General features: G+C 39.4%; 3 protein-coding genes across 11 annotated transcripts in view; 1 reads left to right on the forward strand and 2 right to left on the reverse strand.

Moving 5' to 3' along the window:
- Positions 1-5,083: 5,083 nt before the first annotated feature.
- Positions 5,084-14,429, reverse strand: ewsr1b (EWS RNA-binding protein 1b). Of its 6 annotated transcripts, none has more exons than XM_037777515.1 (15): positions 14,367-14,429; positions 13,378-13,417; positions 12,677-12,737; positions 12,387-12,528; positions 11,623-11,818; positions 11,273-11,532; positions 11,004-11,163; positions 7,765-7,802; positions 7,137-7,163; positions 6,915-7,030; positions 6,700-6,829; positions 6,461-6,571; positions 6,103-6,229; positions 5,655-6,011; positions 5,084-5,468 (listed from the first exon to the last, which is right to left on the reverse strand). In XM_037777515.1, the coding sequence occupies exons 1-15, from the start codon at positions 14,380-14,382 to the stop codon at positions 5,432-5,434; spliced, it is 1,818 nt and encodes a 605-aa protein (XP_037633443.1). In that variant the 5' UTR covers positions 14,383-14,429; the 3' UTR covers positions 5,084-5,431. The 6 variants fall into 6 exon arrangements, with proteins under 6 accessions (XP_037633443.1, XP_037633445.1, XP_037633441.1 ...); XM_037777517.1 differs by having other exon boundaries at positions 11,309-11,532; positions 12,387-12,531; XM_037777513.1 differs by having other exon boundaries at positions 7,765-7,799; positions 12,387-12,531; positions 14,367-14,428.
- A 2,015-nt stretch (positions 14,430-16,444) lies between these two features.
- Positions 16,445-19,851, forward strand: rhbdd3 (rhomboid domain containing 3). The gene is made up of 5 exons (XM_037777812.1): positions 16,445-16,910; positions 17,652-18,035; positions 18,831-18,957; positions 19,050-19,298; positions 19,390-19,851. The coding sequence occupies exons 1-5, from the start codon at positions 16,748-16,750 to the stop codon at positions 19,556-19,558; spliced, it is 1,092 nt and encodes a 363-aa protein (XP_037633740.1). The 5' UTR covers positions 16,445-16,747; the 3' UTR covers positions 19,559-19,851.
- emid1 (EMI domain containing 1) overlaps positions 19,838-24,941 on the reverse strand; it is a 63,934-nt gene continuing 58,830 nt past the window's right edge. For 2 of the 4 annotated variants that reach the window (XM_037777808.1, XM_037777810.1), the window contains 2 exons: positions 22,974-23,058; positions 19,838-21,119 (listed from right to left, as the gene is read on the reverse strand). In XM_037777808.1, the coding sequence (XP_037633736.1) occupies positions 20,986-21,119; positions 22,974-23,058 (219 nt within the window). In that variant the 3' untranslated portion in view covers positions 19,838-20,985. Of the gene's footprint in view, positions 21,120-22,699; positions 23,059-24,941 lie in introns of all 4 variants that reach the window. The other 2 variants (XM_037777809.1, XR_005207877.1) reach the window with 2 other exon arrangements.

Genomic DNA, 24,941 nt, shown 5'->3' on the forward strand with positions numbered 1-24,941 from the left:
GGTGCTAATTTCATTCCCTGCCTACATATAAATACCAAAGACCACAATAAACTACCCAGAATATAAATATAGTTAAAACTAGGGCTGTCAATCGATTCAAATATTTAATCGCGATAAATCGCATGATTGTCCATGATTAATGGTGATTACTGTAATTGCACCTTTTTTTGTCTGTTCAAAATGTACCTTAAGGGAGATTTGTCAAGTATTTAATACTCGTATCGACATGGGAGTAGACAAATATGCTTGCTTTATGCTAAGGTATGTAAATTTATTATTGGAAATCAATTAACAAAATGCAAATAATGCATACATGCATAATTCATAATGCATAATGTGATTCACATTGGATGCACGATGTTCAGTCTGGGAGCAGACACTTGGAAGGTCAGCTGTGTTGAGAAATACTGCTTGTCATACAGTCCTAATAAATATAAATACAGTAATTTGATTAAAGATAATGTCATTTCACTAGGACTGTCAATCGATTACAATATTTAATTGTGATTAATCGCATAATTGTCCTTGATTAAATGCAAATTAATCGCACATTTTTTATCTGTTCAAAAAGTATTTAATACTCTTATCGACATGGGAGTAGACAAATATGCTTGCTTTACGCTAAGGTATGTTTATTATTGGAAATCAATTAACAACACAAAACAATGATGAATATTGTCCAGAAACCCTCACAGGTTTTATTTAGCATAAAAAAATATGCTCAAATCATAACATGGCAAACTGCAGCCCAACAGGCAACAACAGCTGTCAGTGTGTCAGTGTGCTGACTTGACTATGACTTGCCCCAAAACTGCATGTGATTATCATAAAGTGGGCATGTCTGTTAAGGGGAGACTCGTGGGTACCCATAGAACCCATTTTCATTCACATATCTGGAGGTCAGAGGTCAAAATGAAAATTACATTTTTCATCACCAAAATTAAGCGCAAGTTTGGTGCGTTATTTAACCTCCTTTGCAACAAGCTAGTATGACCTGGTTGGTACCAATGGATTATTTTTTCTAGTTTCATATGATTCCTGTATCTTCACTTATTTTATAACTGAACCCGCTACAACCTCCGGAAGATCGATTGCATTAAAGAAATTATTGGCGTTAAAACTAATTAGTTATTATTGCGTTAACTTTGACAGCACAAGGTTGTTGTTTTTTTTATATATTTTGTTGCAAGACATAAGACAATACATTAACAAAACAACAAGAGGATGACAAGAACAGTGAATACAGGCCAGTTAACACAATTTTGTCATGAGATGTGAGAACCAGGTGTGTCTGTGTGTGTGTGTGTGTGTGTGTGTGTGTGTGTGTGTGTGTGTGTGTATGTGTGTGTGTGTGTGTGTGTGTGTGCGCGTTTTGGGGTGGAGTCTAAAGGGTGGATATATGGAGAGAGGAGATAAAATAAGAAATAAATAAATAGTAAAGGTAGTTAACTAACAGAGAGCATGGGAAAGGAAATAAATAAATGAGCAAAGAACATAATTAATGTAATAATAATTATAATAATAATAACAATTATAATACTGATAACAGTGGTAACAATGAGAATGCAAAGGGAGGCGTCCTAGATAGTCCATTGAACAATTAATTACTTTCACACCTCAGAAAAAAAGTCTTGGCAGAAAAACTGTTACAATTATGAGACATTCCTTTAGCAGGCAGAGACAGATATCATCACAGACCACGAGCATAATGAGTTTCATGGTTCTGTCTCGTTTCTGAGTGGTGCAATTTGAGATGTTACTATTGCCCCCGATCTCCCCTACTCTATAACAACGCATCATATTTTATTTGTTGATCATATGTCTGAATCTGTAAAGTAGCCTAACTATTAATTACAGCTGTCAGATACATGTAGAAGAGTAAGAAGCACTGTATTTGTAGAGTACAGTATTATACTGTGAGGGGGTATTTATTGAACTGTGGTCATGTTTCATTCATTTCAGTTCATGATGGTGTTGTGGCTGTTTTACTCTGTAAGAAAATGAGAAGTAGTTTGAGTTTTCATTCTGGTTAACACATAATCAGGCTTCATACAGTCGTCTCTCAATAATGAAGTCTCTGTGCGGTCGTTTCACCAAATAGCCTGAAGTGATAAACATCTCAGCGTCATGAGACACCAACTCTGCTAACAAGAATTTCCCGTCCAACGGTATAATCTCACCAATGACTGAAGCATGTGATGTTAGTTAAGCTTTATCAACCTTGTCTAAACCTCTTGTAGGTTTTGTAATGAATGTGTGATAACAAAAAGGAAGGTGGTGCAGCACAAGTCAAAGATGTCACACCTGGAGAGGACAAAGCTGGTAAACAGTAGGAGATTGAGGGATTATAAACAGGGATATACAGTAGACGGATGGACAGACAGGATTCTCCAGTCTAGTCAAACACATAAGAGCACAAGACAAAGTAGCCAAATCAAGAGCACGTGATCTTCTGTGTGTCTGTCACATACTGCAAGATAACTGGGATGCTGTTAGTGCTACTTTTAGTGTTTCGCTAACTCAGGAAACATGTTAAGATTTGTCTCCTTCGTCTATATCATCTAAAAAATATCTAAGGCCAGGATGAGAATGCGAAACCAGACATCCCATTCTTGATATTGCCGAGGACTTGTGGTTTTACAGCTAAGGTTTGAAACTTGGGTGAAACTTTGGAGCAAGTGACCAGTTTTTCAGGTTTTAATGGGATGTTAAAACTTTGAAAAACATCAGGGAAACTTGCTCTGGGCTTTAACGGCATTCTCTGTAATCTAAGTACAAACAACAAACACTTTACAGCCCAAACTAAAAGCACATGATTAGAAGCTGCTATGGATCCTGAGGGGGTCTTTCAATACAAACTCAACTTAAGTTGTTTTCTGATGCTGTTGAAAACTTATTTATAATGTTATGTCAATTATCTATTGTATATGCGCCCTTATTTTGAAAGTTGTTTGGGGACACATACATTTTTTTCATCTATAAAGTCAACTCTTATGTAAATATACTTGGAATTTCAAGTTCAAAAAAACTTCTGACTAGGCCTTTAAAAGTCTTTTCCAGCAGCTCATTTCCCCTTCGACAATCTATTGGAGCAGCTCATGTACTCCCCTAATGTGTGATTGTTTGAATTTAAGCGAAGCCCACTGCCAAGAAGGAGGGCTTGTTTTCATTTAAAAAAGAGGGATGTGTCTGTTTAAGAAAGAGAGAGAGGGAAAGAAAGGAAGGGAGGGGGCGGAAGAGAGATAGAGAGAGAAAAAGAGGGGGAGAGAGAGAGAGAGAGGGAGAAGGTGGGGGTTGATGAGATCATTTTCTGGGCCTGGATGAATCAGCTTTTCTGTCAGTAAAGAGAGAGAGGGAGAGAATTCAGCACTCTATTAATCGACACCAACAATTGGCCACAGTGAATGAGAAGCATTTTAAGACGTCAGCTGTAGGTTCCCCCATATTAGAGGGCCGGACATTAAAAAGAAACACACAGAAATGAGCCTTGAATACTGGATCTCACCAATAAAAACATGTGAAGTGAGATCACTTCTAATGAACAAAGCTGTGCGCTGTTAGAGTGTTTTGTAAGAGAATGACCTCGGCTATATATAACAATGATTAAAAGTTGTTCTGTAACTTTAAGTGCTAAATAGAAAATACTGCAAACATACTGTTTTACCAGATTTAGACACAATCCTACAGGCAGGATTATTAGTGGTAATCTGAGAGGTGAATGAAAAAAAACATATCAAAGAGCTGTAGGATGGTTGTAACAGCCACATGTTTGCCAGATGTTCAAAATAAAATGTGCCAAAGATTTACATCTGTGATTAATAACAGCGCTTAATTTGACTTGATTTCCTTTTAGGGAATACTGCTCAGTTTAAAAATACAATAACAAGACCCAAACCTGACTGCAGTTAAAATGGGAAACGGAGTAAAAAAAAAAGAGAAAAACCTTCAAGGTATTTTTCTCCGGTAGAAAATACGCTAATTTGTTAAAACTGGAGTAAAATTTAATGAAATCATTCATAAGAAAGGGCCAGAGGTACTGTGTGCTGATGCTGTTCTGTCAAGTCACTCCCTTCAGTCCTTTGTGTGTACAAGGAGACGGTGTCATTGATGCGAAATCAGGCCCAGCCACTATCATCTGAGTCACAACTGCAGCACCAAAGTTTCAGTTCAAGCTGCGCCACCTACTGGCAACCAAAGAAACATCAGCAGCCATTTAGGCCTGCAGATGATCTCCATCTACAGACAGACCAGATATACACAATACAAAAATCAAAACAAAGACCATTATTTTGGGTCTAGAAACGCCCAAAGAATGATGCACTAAAAATATATTAATACACTGAAGTGCACTTCAAGATATAATACAGAAATAATTTCTCAGGTTACTCAACCAGGGCAAGTCTATAACCTTGTGGGTGCCTTTTATTGAGGCACCGAAATGTGTCCTACACTTAGGCCTCCAGGGAGAGACGAGGGCTACGCTCCAAATCACATCATTTTTCTTTTTACTGTTACTACATACTGCAGCTGCCCTTACAAAGTACGTACTGTTGCATGCATTACGCATTGGGACATACTTCGTCATAGAATTTCACATTGAATTTTGAGCCTCTTGCAAAGAGGATTGTTGGTCAGAATAGCTAGAAAAGCATGTTGGCTTGCATATTGCAAAATGTGACCAGATGTAGTAGGACATCCTGATATTTTTGGCATGCTGCATTTGACATACTATGCATTGGGGACATATTAAATCTTGTTCTGGCATACTAAATAGTGTGGCAGTATGGGTATTGGAACACACAGGATGTTTGATCGTTCTGAAAGTCACAGATCAAAGAGGAATGTGGTTTCAGCAGAGCTAAATCATTATCTGTGGTAGAACGAGTCTTGACCAAATCATCGCGGCTGCTTTCATAATCTCTGCAGAGTCTAAAAACATCAATATGTGATTTATGAAACGGCAACTCCTCTATATCATCTACAGTATCTGTAATTTCATAGACTGCATTAATAAATCTCTATTATAGATGGTCTACTAGGACTTTATTTTGTAAAGTTGAGTAAAGCCCACAACTCAGAAACATCAAATCAGTAAAATTTTATTTCCCAAATTTGTCATCATACAATTGCAAGTCGTGGGAAAGGGGAAGCGATTATGTTAACAAATGAAAAGAAAAAATGCATTTTACAACACAATGTCAAAAATATTCAGCATATTTAAAAAAAGCAACAACAACAAAAAAAGAACATGCACAATACAAGATGCGGCATAAACATGGGTAAACTAAAAAAAGAAAAGAAATGGAAACAGTTGAATGAAACTGCACGGGATGTTTGAAAGCAGCTCTATAACCACGGAAATATGGAATCATAAATTAAAAATCCTTGTCTTAAAAATCAAATTCCACAAGAGGAAGAGTCAAGAAGTTCTTCAGTAGGGTCGCTCTCTGCGCTCCTGGCGATGGTCCCTAAAACAGAGCCAAAGAACAGAAAATTAGCAAGTGCCATATTTGCTGTCTAGTTTTCACACCAATGTTCTGGTCACAGGTTTGTATTCATTTGCTTTTTCAATGGCTTTAAATATAGTCAACAGTCCTGGATTACTCATCGACAAGAACAATAAAACATTAGGTTAGGAGGAATCTTAATCCTACCTCATATCCATCTTGCCACCAGGTGGGCCCATTCCTCTTCCACCTCTGCCACCCATTCGGTCCATGGGTGGTCCTCCACGCCCGGCCCCACGGAAACCTCCCCTATCCATTCCACCTCGTCCTCTGAATCCACCGCGGTCGCCTCCCCAACCTCCACGGAAACCTCCAGGGCCACCTGGGCCTCCAGCTCCCGCCGGCCCACCGCGGTCCATACCTCTGCCTCCACGCATTCCCATCCCACCTCGGCCTCTGTCACCGCCAGGAGGGAACGGAGGGCCACCGCCTAACCCTTCTGGTTTGGGAGCTTTGCACTGGTTACACTCCATCCTCCAGGCAAAGTTCTGGTTGCCACAGCCCCTGGGGACACAGACCATTTAATAAATTACAAACTAATCTTGGATACAAAAAAGGCACCCAAGAGGACACTATACTTTAAAGTAATACATACGGGTTAGGACACTCCCAGTCCCCAGCTCTCTGCTGCATGTTGCCTCCTGTGGGTCCACCTCTGCCCATACCACGAGGACCACCACGGGGGACGAACCCGCCACGGTCTCCTCCACGGCCCATCATACCTGATAAGAAAATGACAGTATTTTTTAATCACATGACCGTATTCCCATTATTTTTTATATTTTTGCAGCTGACTGCCAATTTTTCACTGCAGGACAGCTTTTATATGCTAAAGGGTTCAACTGCTCTGCAAGTTTATCATCTGGATCAAGTGGTTTCATGTCAGATCACATTAGCACCTGGCAGAGAAGAATAGTGTGAACATGGCCTAACAAAATACTTCTGACATTTACCTCCACGACCCATCATGCCATCTCGCATGGGCATGCCACCCCTCATTCCACCCATCATGGGCTTACGGCGGGCCATAGAAACCTTAAGCCTTCGGCCTTGGAACTCCTTTGCTACAATTTAAGATAAAAAGAAAACATTCACAAGTTACAATTAGTTGAAAGAATATTATCGGGTGCTTTTAGATTTATGTATTTATTTTGCGATTCTGTTCAGGTCTGATGTCAACAATAAAACGTACCATCAAAATGCTCCACAGCTGCTTTGGCACAGATTGGCTCCTCATAGGACAGGGTGGCATCTCCCTTGGGCTTTCCTGAGTCCTTGTCTGTGTATATGTTGATAGCAGGCTGGCCAAGTCTGCGGTTAATCTTGACACACAAAGAAAAGTAATTTAATTTAGTTTCCACATTAGTTTTGTTTACTCCAACATCTAAAGTGAAGAGCTGTTCTTACCCTGATCGGGCCAACGTGTTTAAAGAACTCCGCCATCTCCTCCAGGTTAGCCTTCTCAGTCAATCCTGTGATGTAGATCGTGCTGTTCTCAGAGTCATCCTGCTCTTCAGGACGTCCTACAACAAACATAAAAACAAAACATTAATATCCAGTAAAAATAATCTTTCCCAATATATGCATTATATGAGGGAGTAATAAGAGGTCTAGTGCATCTCTACTCACCCATTTCACGCTCGTCACTGTTAGGTCCTGTAGTCCATCAGTCGAGAGGGAGAGAAACAGATTGAGAAAAGTCAGTTTGTGCAACTGAAGTTCAGTGTACAACACCTGAGGAGTACTACAATAGATAACCCAGACACTCCCTTATAGACGCTGCCAGCCATATTGGGAAGTTGAAAATGGCACCTTATGGTACACCACAATTCCCACAAGTGATATATTGAATTGAAAATAGAACACCTCAGACCCTTTGGCAAATAATTGTGTGTCATTGGCAAATAATTGTGTGTCGTTTGAAAAGCCTCTAAGACCAGTAAGAAACCCTCAAAAAAACCCAGGTATTCGGCTCATGAGATTCGTTAAAAAGCAGTAACACACATTTGAGTGGAAATTTGTCATTAACCTGTCACAAAACTCGTTGTCAAAACCATAAGCAGTGACTGAATTATACCAAGTACCCCAGAGAAAAATGGTCTCAGGCATTGAAAAAAAATTCCCCAATATTGTCATATGTATTCATGTAAATAAATTTTGCATACCACAAAGTAAGACACATCAATACTCAAAACATATTTGCTCAAAAAGTTTAAGGCTTTGAAAGGACTAACCAGTGTAATACTCGTTAACTTACCACCAGGCTTACTGAAGCCACCTCTCTCTCCAGCGCTGCTATGGGGGAATAAATGGAGATATGAAGGCGACTTCCCTTTTACAGCCACTTCCATGGCTCGAGCAAAGTGGCTTGATTGAGGGAGTAATCAAAACATTCTAACTAGCCCAACAGCAACTAAAAACTCCCCAAAATTAGAATTACACAATCGAATGGAGGGGATAAGAGTATTAACTATGTGTCATTCCTTAGCTAGCTGAGTACAACTTCAGTGACAGTTTTCAGTAGTGGATACATTTGTGCAAAAAAAATGATTAACATATTTTCACTGCCTTTGAAAATGTGACAAAACCCAAACATTTGTACAGAGGTAGAAAAATATATTTCAGATGCATTGATGGCATACATAGTTGAACCCAGAAACAAGCCAACACCCCATTAACATTAGTTCTAACAAAAGGTTACAACTGACTCAGATATGTATAAGTGTAAAAATTAGGCACAATGCATCTGAAATTTCACAAGATGAAGAGGTGATCACATTCACCAGGTAATAAACAAATAAAAATACAATTATACAATTGTTCAAGTCAAAGTAATACCAAAAAAATATATTTTTTACAGTTTTTACCAGGTTACGTTAATTCAAAAACAAAGACTTTCATGTGAATTATTATACCCATCATGCTTATAAAAACCACCATCCTCAGTTCTTGAAAAAACGCAGACCCCCGAATCTTTGTTTTAGCTCCCTCCTGCTGCTTAAGCTGGCGACTCTGTACTGAGTACAGATACTTTTTAGAGAAAAGATGGTTTTAAATGGCTCTCACTGTTACCTGTACGGTATAAATGTGACAAAGCATGTTAAAAAGTGCTCAAAAGAATGTGATCAAACATTTGTATTCCAAACCACAAAAACAATTTCAAACATTTCAAAATGACATAATGTGCCCATTCCCCCCAGAACACACAAACATACCTGTGCAAAGCTAAAACTACGCTAAAATGAAAATTTAATTATAAAAACATGTTAAACTCTGAATTTATAAAATGTATTTAGGGTTGTATTGCTATTTATTTAATTTGTAAATGCATTCTTATTTACCTCTACTTTGTTGAAGCTGCAGAGTTGCTTGATTAGAAATACTGTTCAAAACTGTTCGTGTGTGTGTGTGTGTGTGTTAGCTGCACCAAAACCAGAAGAAAGAAGTCATGCAGAACTATATTGTTTTTAAAAGGTTTAGACTGGTGCACCAGAAAAGTACATACAAAGTTCTTTAAAAAAAGGAACATACCGTTTCTGACCCATAACTGAAAAAGGCTCTTTCCCAAAACCAAATCCTAAAAATGAAAACCTGTCATGTCAAAGATTTATAATGCTGAGTGTCTCTGTAATATTTGGGAAACCGAATATGCTGAATCAACAGTGTTAAGTTTTTAGTTTTACAACAGTGATAACCAATCTAAATCAAAACAATGGACAGCACAACCTCTGTTTACCTTAACACCCTTTTAATTCCTTTTCAGGGGAGCTGAATGTCAGTTAATCTGATCTGGGGTTGAGTCAAACCATTTTTTGACTACAGAGAATAAAAGACGATGTGCAAAACTGTTCAAATGTCCAATCTGCATCAAGAGCAAATTTGATTTCAATGAGAATACCAGAGTTAATGTGTCATGGACCAGCTCAATTGAGTTCTAATTTCACTATCATGAGGGACACACCTACATACACAAGACAAAAAAGTATAATAAACCTGAACGACAGTTCTTGGAGCGAGGCTGAGATTAGACTGGACCACACAACACCAAAACCCATTGACTGAATGTATCTGCACTAGGGCCATCTCTAAAGCCCTCCTAAAATAGTGTTACAGTGAACAAATATAGTGTGTATACACAGCCTTAATGAGCACTGTGTTTTCCCATTTTTTTCCTTCAAATTTGTCAAGGAGGTGTAACACCACAAAATGCTGCCAGTACATGTCTGGCAAATAATTATTAGAAAATGAAGCGTGATTTGTATCAAATTTGCTCTCAATGTTTGTTTTTTTACCTTAATGCAAGTATACAGTTTTCACTGATACATTTTAGCTTGGATGGATACTGAGACAATGACCACAAAAACCCATTTAAGAGATTCAAGAACTTCTTCGAGTTCTTTAGATGGCATCAAGTGATAAATTCTTATCTTTAGGACCAATGTTGCTACAATCTACAAGCAGAAAATGTACTCAAACTTGAGAGAAAGTATGTCCTCATTTTCTTTGTCTCTAGTTGTAGTTGATGCAATATATTACTGATGTCTTGCGGTACCATTAGCATATTTGACTCTGCTTTTTATATGGTGCAATTTTTCTTACTTCATCAGGCCAGTCAAATGAGGACAAATACTTGCAAAACAGTACCCAACCATAAACTGATAACACCAGCAAATGTATCCATAAGTAAAGAGGGGAGAAAATATGTTGACCCAAATCTAGCACTTGAAGATGTGTATCAAATGTGCAACAGGATGAGGCCTGTCTAATTATAAATTCCTAAATGTTATGTTGTTAGGTCTTGCAGGACACAATAAATTATTAGTTAAGGACTCCAGCATCACAATAATTAGGAGGGGGGGTGTGCGTAATTTATGCAACTGCTAATTGCAGTCCTCTTGTAGCATTTGTAAGCGTATCACTCTAAAGGGAATGATGCATCATAGTGGGAAACTGGTTTAAAGGGCTGCTGCTGACAGTTTTTTAACCTTCCTTCAAGAAACCCATTATAATTTTGATAGTGTGTAGATAGGATATTCTTGCAATACGATTCCCTGACCAATTGTGAAATATGCAACTACTCAGTTATCCTAAAACTTGGATATTGGCTCATAATCAAAAGATGTTCTAGTACATAAGCTGTTAAACCTAAATGTTTCTGCACAGGTCTCTGATCAAAATCAACTTAGATTTAAAAGATGGACAAACTGTTTTCTTACCTTTGGCAAAATTAGAGGCAGGGCTGGGAGAAACTGGATGAGAACAGCTACAATTGCTGCCAATGTTGGCGTGGACTACACCTTCCAACACGGGCCTCATTGCTGATAAATCATGACTTTCTTTTGTCATAAGAGAATAAAGTTGCAAAAATTGTTGGTATATTACTTTGGATTACTTCAACTGTTTCTGATGGGCCTCGTCTCAGCCCTGCCCCAAGTGGCCACAGGACCTGTAGAGTCAAAATACATGTGAGGTTAAATGCTAAGGAAAGACACTTACCCCATGCCACGGCCCATGCCTCCACGCCCACGATGCATCATTCCACCTCGATCAAAGCCGTCCCTGCCAGGGCCCCTGCTGTCACCTGACCCCTGGTACCTTGAAGACTCAGAACCAGAGTAACCAGAACCTCCACTCTGGCCATCCTGTCTGTAATTATCTAGAAAACAGGAGCAAAAATGCATTGAAGTATGTATACAGTGCCATTAAATTGACCTGTTTCAATGAAGATTAGAAAACAGCAGTCTGGCAAGCGTGAGCAAGCTTACTGTAATGGTTGGACTGATTGTAACTAGGAGGTCCACCTTGCTGGCTGTACTGGCTGGCTGGAGGCTGCCCATAGGAACCAGAAGCCTGAGGGGGGTAAGCAGGAGGAGCCTGTTGCTGTGTTGGGGTCTGCTGCTGGTACCCCTGCTGCGTGCCGTAGCTGGCCTGCTGGGCCTGGTAGCCAGACTGTTGCTGGCCATAGGCTGCTGGCTGGGAGTATCCACTTTGACTGTAACCGGCTGGCTGGCTGCTAGCATTGTAACTGAGAGAAACAAAGACAGAGTATTGAGTGAAATGATGGGCATGTTCTTGAGGAACTCACTTATTTGGTGTCCAGCTGAGGGGTACATACCTCTGCGGTGCAGTGGGAGCAGCCTGCTGACCATAACCAGGGTAGGCAGACGGGGCGGTATACCCTGGCTGAGAGCCGTAAGACTGGGAGGCAGCTGGAGCAGCAGCAGCAGGAGTACTGTCATAACCACTGGCTCCATAACCCTGGGTTGACTGGGAGTAGGTATGAGTGGTAGACTGGGCAGCGGGATAGCCAGCTGTGGGAAAACAAAAAGCAAAAAATATATATTTGTGTTTTATTGTGTGACAATCAAAGCTAAAATTTAAGAGGATTTCTGAATTAACATTATGATCAACTAGACTTCAGGGGTAGTCTTTGAGACAAATACTCTCCAGGCGACAGGCAAACCCAATAGTCAATTCCAATCTTTAGAATTCAATGCCCACATGTATTTACCGTTGAACAGGTCAGGTTTGCATGTGCAGGCATTATTACCTAAATACACTACCTTTAACTCACATGTTACTTGCAAGTTCATAACTGTTTGAAATCTGATTTGAGCAGCTATAGTGAAAGACATCTGTAACATATTTCAAAAGTCATGTTCTACAAAGTGTGCCATTTCTGTGTTTGATAGAATTAAGAATATTTTGTTCAAATTTAGAGTGGGAGAAGTGCAAGAAAGGAAGCATGATCAAAACAAATACCACTTCATCCCCAATTTGTTTGTGGCTTAATTTCATTCTGTTCAACCCTGCCCATTGCATGTAGTTCCACACAGAACCACATCAAAATGAGTCGATGCTGCTATTCTAATAACTGACCTGCTGCTGGCTGGGCATATGAGGACCCATACTGTTGCTGCTGCTGCTGAGTGTAGCCTCCAGCGGCAGGTGTTGTCTGGGTGTAACTGCCGTCAGCAGCAGCAGGTTGGGCATATGATCCATAATTCTGTTGACCATAGCTCTGCTGAAAAAGGAAAAAAAAAGCATGCTTATGATGCTAGGTAGAATAAACATTAAGACTGAGTCTTGAGTAATTGTTTAATGCAACAATCACAATAAATCAGTAGCCCAGCACAAAGAAATCCACAACAAACAAATCGCGAACTTACCCCACTCACTTGTGCAGACTGCCCATAGCTTTGTGCGGGCTGGGCAGCATAAGAGGCATACCTGTAAAAACACAAATGAAAGTTTTAGCAGTTATAATTTTTAATTTTGATATATTTATTTTATAAGATATAACGTTATGATCCCCGTTGAACTTAGACATATGACCTCTTTGTATAAGATAAGAGATAAGATATTCCTTTATTAGTGGGGGAATTTGCAGTGTTACAGCAGCAAAGGGGATAGTGCAAAAAACAAGATGCATCAGCTAACACTGTAAAAAAAGAGCTAAACAAAGTGTAACAAAATAAGAACCATTTAAATAGAAGTATAAAAATAGGAGCAGTATATACAGTATTGACAATAAACAGGCTATTAACAAAATTGCACAAGTGGAAAATGATATTGCACAGTGAGAATGAATGAAAATCTGTATCATAATAGTGGACTTTATCTGAATTGAGTTGGTGGAAATTTAACAGTAAATACTTCAATGTAACGTTATCACATATTAAATAATTTGAACATATGTGACACTAAATGAAATGTGGATAGTTTGCATTGTCCTTAGCAACCACCCCCAAATACCTCTCATAGCAACACAAAGGAGTGGCCATAAACTCCTCCTCGTTACTCATGCACACGTTATATAAATAAAAACATTGCATTTCATCACTTTAATACAATAATTGAAGAGTCTTACCCCTGCTGAGCAGTGGTCTGACTGTAGGAGCTGTAATCTGCTAAAGAAGAGAAGTTAAAGTTAATACATGATGGTATTTTGATGGTCAAAATACTCCTGCTGGTTTACAAACCACTACATGGTTTAGGGCCAAAACACATTTCTGATCTTCTGCTATGTTATGAACCATCCAGACCTCTCAGGTCATCTGGATCAGGTCAGAGTCACAACTAAACATGCAAACACCAAATATCTGGAACAAGCTCCCAGAAACCTGCAGGACCAACTCCAACTCTGATCTTTTAAATCAAAGCTTAAAACTTTCCTGTTTGCTGCTGCCTTTATTAAACCAGATAATGATCTTATACTGCACTAGAGCTTGTGTTATACTCTATTTTAGCTTCTATCCTAGCTTTTATTTTCTAATCTTTAATGTTTTTATAACTGTTTTAATTATGTCTTAATGTTCTTTTGCACTTTGTCTTAATGCTCTTGAATGTTTCTGTAAAGCACTTTGAGTTGCCCTGTTGCTGAAACGTGCTCTACAGGTGAAGCTGCCTCTTGGCTCGGCTTGGCTCGGTTAACGGCTGGGCCTTCACACAACAGGTATTTGCGCGCGAGCAGCGACGCTAATGCTAATGCTACACTGAGCCGTCTTTAGGTCGCCATTCAGCCTAACTACGCCGATGTAGGTTAAGCCTTTAATTAAACAAGACGATTATTCACAACTAACTGGAGGCACGGAGGAATAACAGGCATTAAAGACGTGTTTGGTGAAGCTGGTTCTCTGGTGTCCGTCATTAACCTCAGATCTCTCCGGTGTGAAGTCCCGCGTGAGGCCTTGTGGCTAAAGCTAGCTAACGATTAACGGTATTCTATATGATATAAGACGAACAGACGGTGTATGTCGGCATAATCTCTTTTAAAAATAATCCCACCGTTTAATCTACTAAATTAAATAACACACAATTCATCAAAATGCATGTAAAACATCACATTTCTGCACTCACCCGGAGCCGACGCCATTTTCGTAGTGTGCCTGTTAGAAGACGAGGACAACGATGCTGCTGAGACGAGCTGCTCTTCACGGGAAACACCAAGTATCGCGAGATATAGCGATAGAGCTCTCGCGTGAACAGCGACAGAGTCCCAGGGGTCAGCAGCCTGCGGCTCCCATACAGTGATTTGTTGCGACAAAGATTTGGAATTGAAACCAATAACTGTGTATTTTGTGATGATACTGAAACTACTGATCATTTATTTGATCATTGTATGTATTGTGGAGCTTTATGGCTTGATATACATGACTGGCTTTTCCCAAAAGTTTCTCATCTGGGAAACTTCTCTCAATAGGACATTGTTTATGGACTTGTCATGGACAACAACAAAGATGACTTTCTGGTGAATAACATTCTCATTCTTGGAAAATTTTATTTGCACAAATCCAAGTATATGAAAGTGAAACCTAGGTTTAATGTGTTTCATTCCGAGTTCCTTTCTTACATAAAAGCCCTTAAATTCATGAAAAAAAAAAATGCATTGAAACTTCTTAGTATAATAGAAGAATACGAATTACATGTACAGCCCTAGCCCTTAATTTAATTTATTATTATTTTCATGTATAATTTTACATATTTTATTTGCTCTTATTCTGTATGCACCTTGTCCTTTTTACTTGAATGCAATGATCTATGAGCCATGTTGTTTGTAAATTTGAATTTGTTTAATAAAATATATAAAAAAAACTTAAAAAAAAAAAAAAAAAACCTGCGGCTCCAGAGCCACATGCCGTCTCCAGTGGCTCCCTGTGGATTTATAAAAATGGAAATTAATAACTGTTTTTTTGTTTACATTTTCATTTTTATGTATCATTTTTTGTAGGTCTGTGGTACGACGGAGTATTAGTGCCACATTGAGGAAAAAATAAAACTGAGATTTCGAGAATAAAATCATAAGTTTACGAGAAAAAAAATTGTAATATTATGAGAGTAATGTCTTAAGTTTACGAGCAAAAAGTCGTAATATTATGAGAATAAAGTCATAAGTTTACGAGAAAAAAATTGTAATATTATGAGAATAAAGTCATAAGTTTAGGAGAAAAAAAAGTTGTAATATTATGAGAGTAATGTCTTAAGTTTACGAGAAAAAAGTCGTAATATTATGAGAATAAAGTCATAAGTTTACGAGAAAAAAATTGTAATATTATGAGAATAAAGTCATAAGTTTACGAGAGAAAAAGTTGTAATATTATGAGAATAATGTCTTAAGTTTAGGAGAAAAAAAAGTTGTAATATTATGAGAGTAATGTCTTAAGTTTACGAGAAAAAAGTCGTAATATTATGAGAATAAAGTCATAAGTTTACGAGAAAAAAATTGTAATATTATGAGAATAAAGTCATAAGTTTACGAGAGAAAAAGTTGTAATATTATGAGAATAATGTCTTAAGTTTATGAGAAAAAAGTCGTAATATTATGAGAATAAAGTCATAAGTTTACGAGAAAAAAAGTTGTAATATTATGAGAATTTATGAGATTTTTTGATAATTGACTTAAAGGTCCCATATTGTAAAAAGTGAAATTTTCATGTCTTTTATCTTATAAAGCAGGTTTAAGTGCTTTATAAATACTGTTAAACTATCAAAACGCTCAATATACGGAGAAATACACACAGCGCATATTCAGAATTGTGTGTTTGAAACAAGCCGTTCTTTCTGTCCATTTGTGATGTCACAAATATACGATATTTAGACCATGACGCAAGTCTCCCTTAAAAATATTCCAAGGCACACTGTAGTGTTTGAACAAAATTAAAATGCCTTTATTTTACATGGCAATAATTGTTTAAAATGACCAAGGCGTTGCGACCAACATAGGTCTTCATCAGGGTCACTGTGAACATTCAGCAGTAGCTTGTACACCTATATTGTGTTATATAGTTGGCATTTTATTTCCTGTGACATGTCCATTAACCTATGAATGGTTTCAGCACTACTACTCGTAGTACTAGTTTTGTTTATTGTAAACTACAGTGTGCAGTGTGTCCAGTAGGTGGCGGTAATGCGCCCCACTCTAGTGTGCCAAGTCACTACCAGCAAACACACAGAAGAAGAAGAAGAAGAAGTGACGTAGTGTGGAAGTGGGCATCCGCTTAGTTTTCATGTTTATTTTCTTAATTAAAGACATTTATTGCTCCCGTATTGGGCACATAGTTATTGTAGAATAGCACTTAACACTCGCATTTCGTTGTCGGTGGCAGAGATGATCTGACAAGTTGAATAGTGGAGGATTTTGCATCCAGTAATTACATTTTTGAGCACAAACAGATGCTTGTTTACCAGAATGATGCCACACAAGGACAAGTGAGAGGAGAAACTACAGCCAGACCTACACAATGCTGCATCGTGTAATGTCAGTATGCTTTTGGTTTGGATCAGACCGGCCTGGTTTCTGTCTGGGAACATCTTTGTTGACAACACTGATGCTGCTGCTGTATGCTGCAGGCATCCAGGCCAGCCTCAGCCTGGGTCCAGGTGGAGACTTCCCCAGGCTCAGAGGTAACTGTGTGTTTATATATCTCATATTTCAGCTCTCAAATTAAAGCATATTTTTTGTTTTGTGAGGAAGAAATTGTTGACAGATATAGATCCATTTCTTTCACACACAGTACACCTGAACTGAATGGACTGTGATGCTGTGCAATATGCTGCCTTCCACTGTGTAATTGTCTGAAATATGTTAATTATTTCTTTTTTTTAAATATTTTTACGAGAGCTACAATTTATTTTAACATGGTCATGGAGCAATTATACTGTATATTTGTATTCTGGGGGTATCGTTCCAATGCAGAGGGTAGTTTAATTTATTTATTGACTACACTGAGGGCGTTTTATATTTTAATAATTTATTTATCGACTACACTGAGGGTGTTTTATATTTTAATAATTTATTTATCGAGTTGAATGTGTTACTTATTTTGTACTGTAATTACCTTGTGCCTTTTCCACCTTTTTTCTTTTCTTAAAGCTGACTCGGTGTAAACTGCTCAGAATTACAATGTACTTATAGGTGCAAATGGCAAATAAAGCTCTTGGATCTTCATAAATACAAAGAAGTTAGGCTTTTTTGGGTAAATTTACACTTGTGAAAGTGGAACTTCGCGATAATTAAAATTAAATTAATAAGAACTACTTTCTTTATCACTGTAATCATTCACATGTAAATTTACAGGACCAGAATAAAACAAATTAAAGCATATGACTCAACTTTCTCTCCTACCTTCCTCTTCTCTTCCTCAGATGTGTTCCTGTATGCTCTCAGTCATGACGATCTGTCCTCTCTGCTGGTCAGTGTTGCTCTCCTGCTGCTGGTCGGACCGTGTGAGGAGCGTCGCTGGGGAACAGTCGCCTTCCTCTCCCTCTCCATCCTGACAATGATCGTACTACCTCTTCTTTACACCCTGGTTCTATTTATCGGTGGGGCTGGGGCCAGTCGGATCTGTGGTTACTCTGCCATCCAGCTGGCTCTGTTTGCAGCGCAGTGTCGTCAGGTGGCACAGAGGAGGCTGCTGAGGTGTTTACCAGTCTGGTTTCTCCCCTGGCTTCTTCTGCTGATGGGTCTGCTGCTGCTGCCAGGGACACCAGCCCTGCTCCACTTCTGCACAATATGCCTCGGACACAACTGTATCCTTTCCTGCTCATACAGTCATTTGATGCTTAACAAACATAGTATATATTCTGGTTTTTAGGAGCTTGTTTAGACCTCTACTGAGGACTGTGTGGGTGTGCACAGACTGCACTTTATTGACATCTGTCTCCCTTTACTTTTAGTTTTGTTGAACTTGAAGGCTTGAGACAACTTACACCTTTTTGGTAACACATTTAAATACATTTTTTTTTACTGTATGCAACCATGACTAATAATTAATGATTATCTTTTATTCCAGGACACCCTTTTGTGTAGGGCTGCAACTAACGATTATTTTCATTATCGATTAATCTGCATATTATTTTCTAGATTAATCGTTTGTTTGGTCTATAAAATGTCAGAAAATAGTGAAAAATGGCCATCCCAGTTTCTCAAAGTCCTAGGTGATGTCTCTAAATGTCTTGTTTTGTCAGTCCAAAACCCAATTATTATGATATAAAACACAGAAAAGCAGGAAATCTCCAAATTTGAGAGGCTGAAAACAACATTTTCTTCCATTTTTGCATGAAAAATATTACAGATTATTTTCTGTCGATCGACTAATCGATTGGTCGACTCATCGTTGCAGCTCTACTTTTGTGAATGTTTGGTTTCAGGCCTAAAATGTAACAATCTAGATGACCCATCATATAGGTGTGTGATTTGTTGCTGAGGGTTCGAGACAAAGTGTGCCCTCCCCCATCTAATCTATGATGAAACATATTTCCATATAAACAACACAATGGTTCTCTGTCAAGTCTTTTTTGAATAATACTTAATGAACCTCTCAGACCAGCAGCCCTTCATTGGGATGCTACAGGAGCTGGAGGAGACCAGTATCTTGGACTTAATTCCTGACTGGGTGTATGTTCGCACTTCAGCCAGGTTGAGATTGCCCACCTACACTACCTCACAGAGGTGGGATTCATCTTGTTTACATTAAAAAGTGTCACTGAATATTCACAATGCAGTGTCAGATTTCACTATTTTAACTTCATCTGTTGTCACAGATCACTTTCTCAGATGACGCCTGTCGATCAGGCAGCTTCTCCCCCCATGAGGGATCCATCTGTGTTGAACTACCACCCATGGGTGGATCCAGCTCCTGTCTGGATAAGGAATGAGTCTGCTGCACTGTCTGAGGCCGAGGTGTTGGAGGAACAGATGCTGAGGGCGGGAATACTGGCCTCCTTACAGGATGCTCCTGACAACCCTGATGCAAAAGTGGAGGTGCCCAAATCATCAGTTTCCTCTCTGCGGTTAGTAAAACTCCTCACATTATTACCAAATACTATTTTATTTCTATGATTTCAAGTAATTATTCACTGAAAGATCAATATTTCCCCTCAGACTCCAGCAGCTGGAGAAGATGGGCTTCCCCACAGAGAAAGCTGTAGTGGCGTTAGCAGCCTCAAAACAGCTAGATGGAGCCATTTCTCTGCTCATTGATGACAGCGTCGGAGAACAGGCTGTGGTGGTATCAAAAGGGAAGAGCCCTTTGAGGACGCAGAGCACATAGACGACCTCACACTCCTGTGGGCGGAAACAGTGTTTGCTTGGGTTTTGCTGAGCTTCAGTATTAGTTGTTCCCTGTGGGCGACTTTATAACTAATAATCAGAATTCTTGGGGCGGAGGAAAGACCGAGTTGTTCTTTTTCCACAACTGTGAATCTAATCAAGCGTAGATGCAGACAATTTCTGTATCTCTGCACATAAAATGTACTTTGGAGAGAGTGGATGTAATTTATTTATGCTGCCATCGTGTTTAATGAATACACAAATAAAGAGAGGTGACATGTTTAAAAAACAAAACAATGAACATTATTTTATTACACCAATCATCTAGACAGGATTATCTTAACACAATAACACATTTGCAAGAGAAAACATGTTGAATGAAATATGAAATGGTTACACAACAGCATACAAAATAAGATACAATTGATCATTTTAAATAGTTTCACAATAAGTTTGATATAAGATGAAAGAGCAATTATCAAGTCTTTTCATCAGGACAGTTTAAGCTGTCAACAGTGGTAAAAAATATGTTCAAGTTCCATTAACAGTTTTGCTATTTCCTCTGTGTGTGTGTCTTGAAATGGACAGCCAGTTTGCAGAGTTGTTTTCATTTCAACATGTTTTGTTCCCAGAATACAACATAATGCAGGACTTTCCATGGATATGCCACCAAACCCAAATGTGTGTGCTTTCTTTCCACAGATTAAATGTAAATATACTATTGTATATTAAATCACTTTATCAGTGTGTACTTTAAGGGGGGAAAACACTCACAGCAGAAAACTACAAATCACTGTTAGCAACACATATCTTAGAGTAGAGATGACTTCATCTTTTTAGTGCACTACATAACATTGAGTTAAACAATATGATAGAAGTATAACAAAATGAATACTAGAAGAGGAGGTTTGTTTGTGTACTTGTGTCCTGCAAACTGTACATGCTCAATATACTTAAATAGTGGAATTTCTTCAGGTCGCAGTTACATTGTGAAAGCAACACAAACACAAATCCAGTCTATGTTCTCACATCTGATTCCTCCTTGAATTGTTTACTCTAAATGACCCTTATCATCCAGAACTGAGGAGCACCACAGAAGATTCAGATTTTCCTTTTTTTCAAACATTAAACATCTTGACGTCTGTAGCCAAAGAAATAAGACACAGAAAGCTGCTGGGTGTGTTATGTAAAGATAAGTGTTATGGTGATGGGTGGGGGTCAAACTAGTTCTCAGGTTCCCGATGGAGGAGGGCATTGTGGAGTATCAGTGGAGTTTCCCTGAGGTGTCCCCCATCCTAAATCTGACGTCTTAGCGTATCAGATAAGGTCTAAATCTGTTGAGTGCCGATGAGACCTATAGGAGGGGGAGTCAACCCAGCCTGTGATCCTCAGGGTGAGCGGGGGTGGGGGGGGTGGGGGGTTGGGGAGCTACTTCCCTCGAACCTTGGTGTTGGAGGACAGAGGAGAAGCAAGTCGATATGGAAGCGCACCTGCTCGCTTATCTCTGTAGAAACTAGGGGAGGCTGTGCCAAACGGTCCGTCCCCAGACCCTAGATCAGGCTCTGTTGAAGAAAGACAGCAGTTGGAACGGGGCCTCCCTGTCCATCAGCGTGTGTGGACACGTGCACTCTGTAGTCCTAATCCAAGTCTACTCTGATGTAGCTGTTAATCTGGTGTCACGAGGTGTCACGAGCGGGCTCTTATTTCGATTGGACACCAGTTGCCCAGTTTTTATATCAAAATTATTAATCAACTAACTAGTCAGAATGTGATTTATAAAATCCTTCTGCTGTAAAAGAGGTGAATCTGGCTAGTAGGGCTGCAACGATTGCTTTCATTATCAATATATTTGTCTATTTTTTTCCTGTCTCGTCTATAAAATGTTGACAAACAGCCAACTGACTGTATATGAAGATGGACGACATGACAGCTCCCCAAAAGTGAAGCCAAAACATCTTGATCGCCCCCTGGTGGCTGGCTGCAGTATAGGTCATAAATCCCGCCTTCTCCATGTTAGCGGATGAGACATGGGACAAATTAAAAAGTCAAAGTACACGTCAAATACATTTTTCCCAAAGATGGTTTCTGTCATTCTAGGTAGTTCTTATCATGCTGATGTATGTTCAAATGTTTATTTTTCTGATAAGTTTGGTTTTAATGAGTTATTTGATAATATAAAAAGGGACTGAGACGTCATGATTGACAGCTGTAAGTCTCTCTCGCTAGCTCAGCTCGCGATTGGTTCGGGCGGGTGACCTCAATAGCGCACAGAATCCATATTCCCGTATCCGAGATATTTTGGCTTCACTTTAATACAGTGGAAGGAAGTGGAGACGTGTCGTCCATCTTTATAAACACTCTATGTTCAAAATCCAAAGATATTCAACTGAAGTAAACAAAGAAGCAAATCCTCACATTTGAGAAGTCAAAACCAGCTATTTTTTGGGGCATTTTGCTCGATAAATGACTTAAACAATTAATCAATAATCAAAATAGCAGCTTATATTATTTGTCATTTGACAAATTGTATTATTGACTAATCATTGCAGCACTACTGGCTAGACTAACATACTTTACATCCATTGGTACACATTAACCTACAAAGCACGATTATTATACAAAAGGTTAAAGCCCCTGAAAACTTGTGTTTCAAATCTTAGTATTTCTTAATAACATTCAACAATCAAAGTTGGTATTATTTATTTAATGATTTGAGTTTGTTAAGAGTTTAACACTCAAAAACTCAGCAGGACTTTTTGGGTGTGTTTCGATCACATTTAATTGACAGCGCTGGCGACATCAGCAACCAAACAAGTAAACCGTCATCTGATTTTGATTGAAATGTTGCTAAATCCTGATTGGTGCTTGGGAGTCTGTGACACTAACCAGTGAGAAGAGCACAGACAAATAAAGTGAAATGTAAAATAACTTGTGTGATTGTGTGAATAGGTTTTCAGGGCCTTTAAAGTAACATCTGCGCTACAACCAAAACATTTCATACATAAGAAGACATCTGCTTTTCAGTGACTAGATCAACATTCAGTAACAAGTGGTCTCTAACACTTGATCAAGACTCTCTAGATTTTGTCAAAAAGGTGAGTTAGGGCCGGCAGAGCTGTGGGTGAGGATGTCTCAGCGTTACCTGGCCAGATGATAGCCTCCAGCAGCGTCACCCTGCGAGCCAGAAGCTCAAGGTCTGCCTGCAAGTCGTGGAACATCTGCAAGCTAATGTCCTATCAGAGAGCAGTGACAGGGGGGACTGTGTGAGGGCGTGGAAACACCAGCCTGAGTCCTGGGGGCTGCTCGCGACTGTTCCCACTCCCTGTCCCAGCAGTGGGGTACGGTGGGAGCTTTTGCCCGCCCCCCCACCTTTGACCCCTGCCTAAAGCTGACCCTGCCTCAGGCCTCCTACTCACCATGAATACCGATCATAGTCTCAAGGATTAAAACCCTCTCGGCTAAGATCTTCAGCGCCTCTCTGATCTGATGTATCCCGTCCCCCTGTGAAGATAGATACAGCCGTCAAGGTAAGGAGCGCAAGCCAAAGAACTGCTCGCCAAGATGCAGGTCATTTTTTTTTTCTCAATACAATTCAGCAGTTAGAAGGTTAAAACAGTCCAAACATCTGCCCAGCAATCTCAGACATATCTGCTCCCTGTATTTCTCTGTATCTCCCTCATTCTCTGGCCATGCTGCTATATGAAGTCAGTCACTGCCATGCTGGGCTGGGCAACATCAGCATGCACGTTACAGACCAGCCTCACGTTGGTGACATAACACCGCTGGATTACATTATACCAGGATTTAGATTTTGATCATGCCATCTGCATTCCTAAGCCAGGCGATTATTTTCAGCTCCACCAGCTTTCATTCTTAAGGCTGTGGCCGCAAGAGTTACCTGACAGAATGAAGCCAGTATAGATTTACACTGAAATCTAATTAATTTGTCTTTTGTGAACGGCTTCATGAGTCGTACCTTCAAAAGTATCACAAGGAGTTGAACAAGAGAAGTAAAGCATACAGAGGCAGCTGAAAACATCACCACCAGCATGCAGAGAAGAGCTGAAGCTTTTCGTGAGTGAAATGCTCTGATTAGTAAAACAAACCGAGGACATACTTTATGTTTGAAGAAAAAAGGCAAAGTTTCTGAGTCATACTATTACTGATTACACTTTATTTTTACACCACGCTGGCGGTGTGGCTCAGTTTGTTGGTCCGTCTACCACATTGGTTCAGTCTGAAATGTTGTTCTCATCCCAAGTCGTCACATACCGCAGCGTCACTTTTCGGTCGCAGTAAACACATGCTTAATGTTGTGAATTAAAGCTTCGGTAGGCAACAATTTTTTGGCATCATTGGGGAAAAATTCCATAAAATAACCTTTCAACATATTGTAATTCAAGTGTTCTGAGAGAAAACTAGATTTCTGCCCCTCCTCATGGCTCTGTTTTCAGGTTTTAAAAAATCTATGTCAGGTCATTTCAGAGAGAGAGCGTTCCTATTGAGCATTCCTATTGGCTGTACTCCGGCTGGTGGGCGGTGCTTGGTATTTCCTCAACTGCTCTCAACATGACTGCCGGGTCACAAACTTTCCCATTTCACAGCTAAACAGTACACTACAAGATGTTTCTGAAAAATTTTGAGGTGAGAAATAGGCATTACAGTAACAGAATATTGATTCATATTTGATCAGCGCTGCCTAGTTTGACCGTTTGATCGGAGTTCGCCAGTGATTGTCAGCTGCTCAGAGATGGAAGCTGGGCAACAGACTCCAGATCAGCTCTGATTGCTTGTTTTACTCCGGTCTGTGAAATCTTGCAGATGCCATTAGGAGCACCGGAGGACACAGAGGCACATGATTTATTTCAGATTACCTGTCTCATGCACTACTGTCAGGATATAGTGACCATTTTATAAAAATAATGTTTTAAATTATATTTGCTCCATTTCTACCCACTGCTACTTTACACAAAAACACTTTACTTTACTTAGGTTTAGGCAACCACTTGGTTAGGTTTAGGAAAAAACAACATGGTTGGGCTTAAAACTACGACCTTTTTATAGCGCAAATGTGACTTGACGTGAACACGGGACATGGACGAACAGCTGATTGTAAAGTGAAAGTGAAACGTAACGCACAGGACACAAACAGTGGTCTCCTGGATAAAAGCCCGTGTTGTTGGACCCATCCACCTCCTCTCCTGCCCACCTTGTTTGTCTCTTTTGCTCTTTAAACTACGTCACCATAGCACTTTCCCTGAGCGTATATTGTTGCTGCGTATGGGTTGACATTATAGTTAATGGAACACCCGTTGCATATACTGGCACTAAAGGGTGCCTTGTGCGGCGGTATCGAACGCCGATGGCTGTGACAAAGCGTCGGT

Source organism: Sebastes umbrosus, chromosome 8, assembly GCF_015220745.1.
Source record: "Sebastes umbrosus isolate fSebUmb1 chromosome 8, fSebUmb1.pri, whole genome shotgun sequence".
Taxonomy (NCBI): Eukaryota; Metazoa; Chordata; class Actinopteri; order Perciformes; family Sebastidae; genus Sebastes; species Sebastes umbrosus.

Excerpts from the sequence above, each read along its gene's own strand:
- ewsr1b (XM_037777511.1), bottom strand. Across the intron at positions 7,164-7,764 it reads TGGCTTCAGTAAGCCTGGTG|GACCTAACAGTGACGAGCGT; the intron begins GTAAGTTAACGA and ends GATGGACTACAG. Across the intron at positions 6,830-6,914 it reads AACACGTTGGCCCGATCAGG|ATTAACCGCAGACTTGGCCA; the intron begins GTAAGAACAGCT and ends TTGTGTGTCAAG.
- rhbdd3 (XM_037777812.1), top strand. The coding sequence starts at position 16,748 with ATGCTGCATCGTGTAATGTCAGTATGCTTTTGGTTTGGATCAGACCGG. Across the intron at positions 18,036-18,830 it reads AATATGCCTCGGACACAACT|ACCAGCAGCCCTTCATTGGG; the intron begins GTATCCTTTCCT and ends TGAACCTCTCAG. Across the intron at positions 18,958-19,049 it reads ACCTACACTACCTCACAGAG|ATCACTTTCTCAGATGACGC; the intron begins GTGGGATTCATC and ends CTGTTGTCACAG.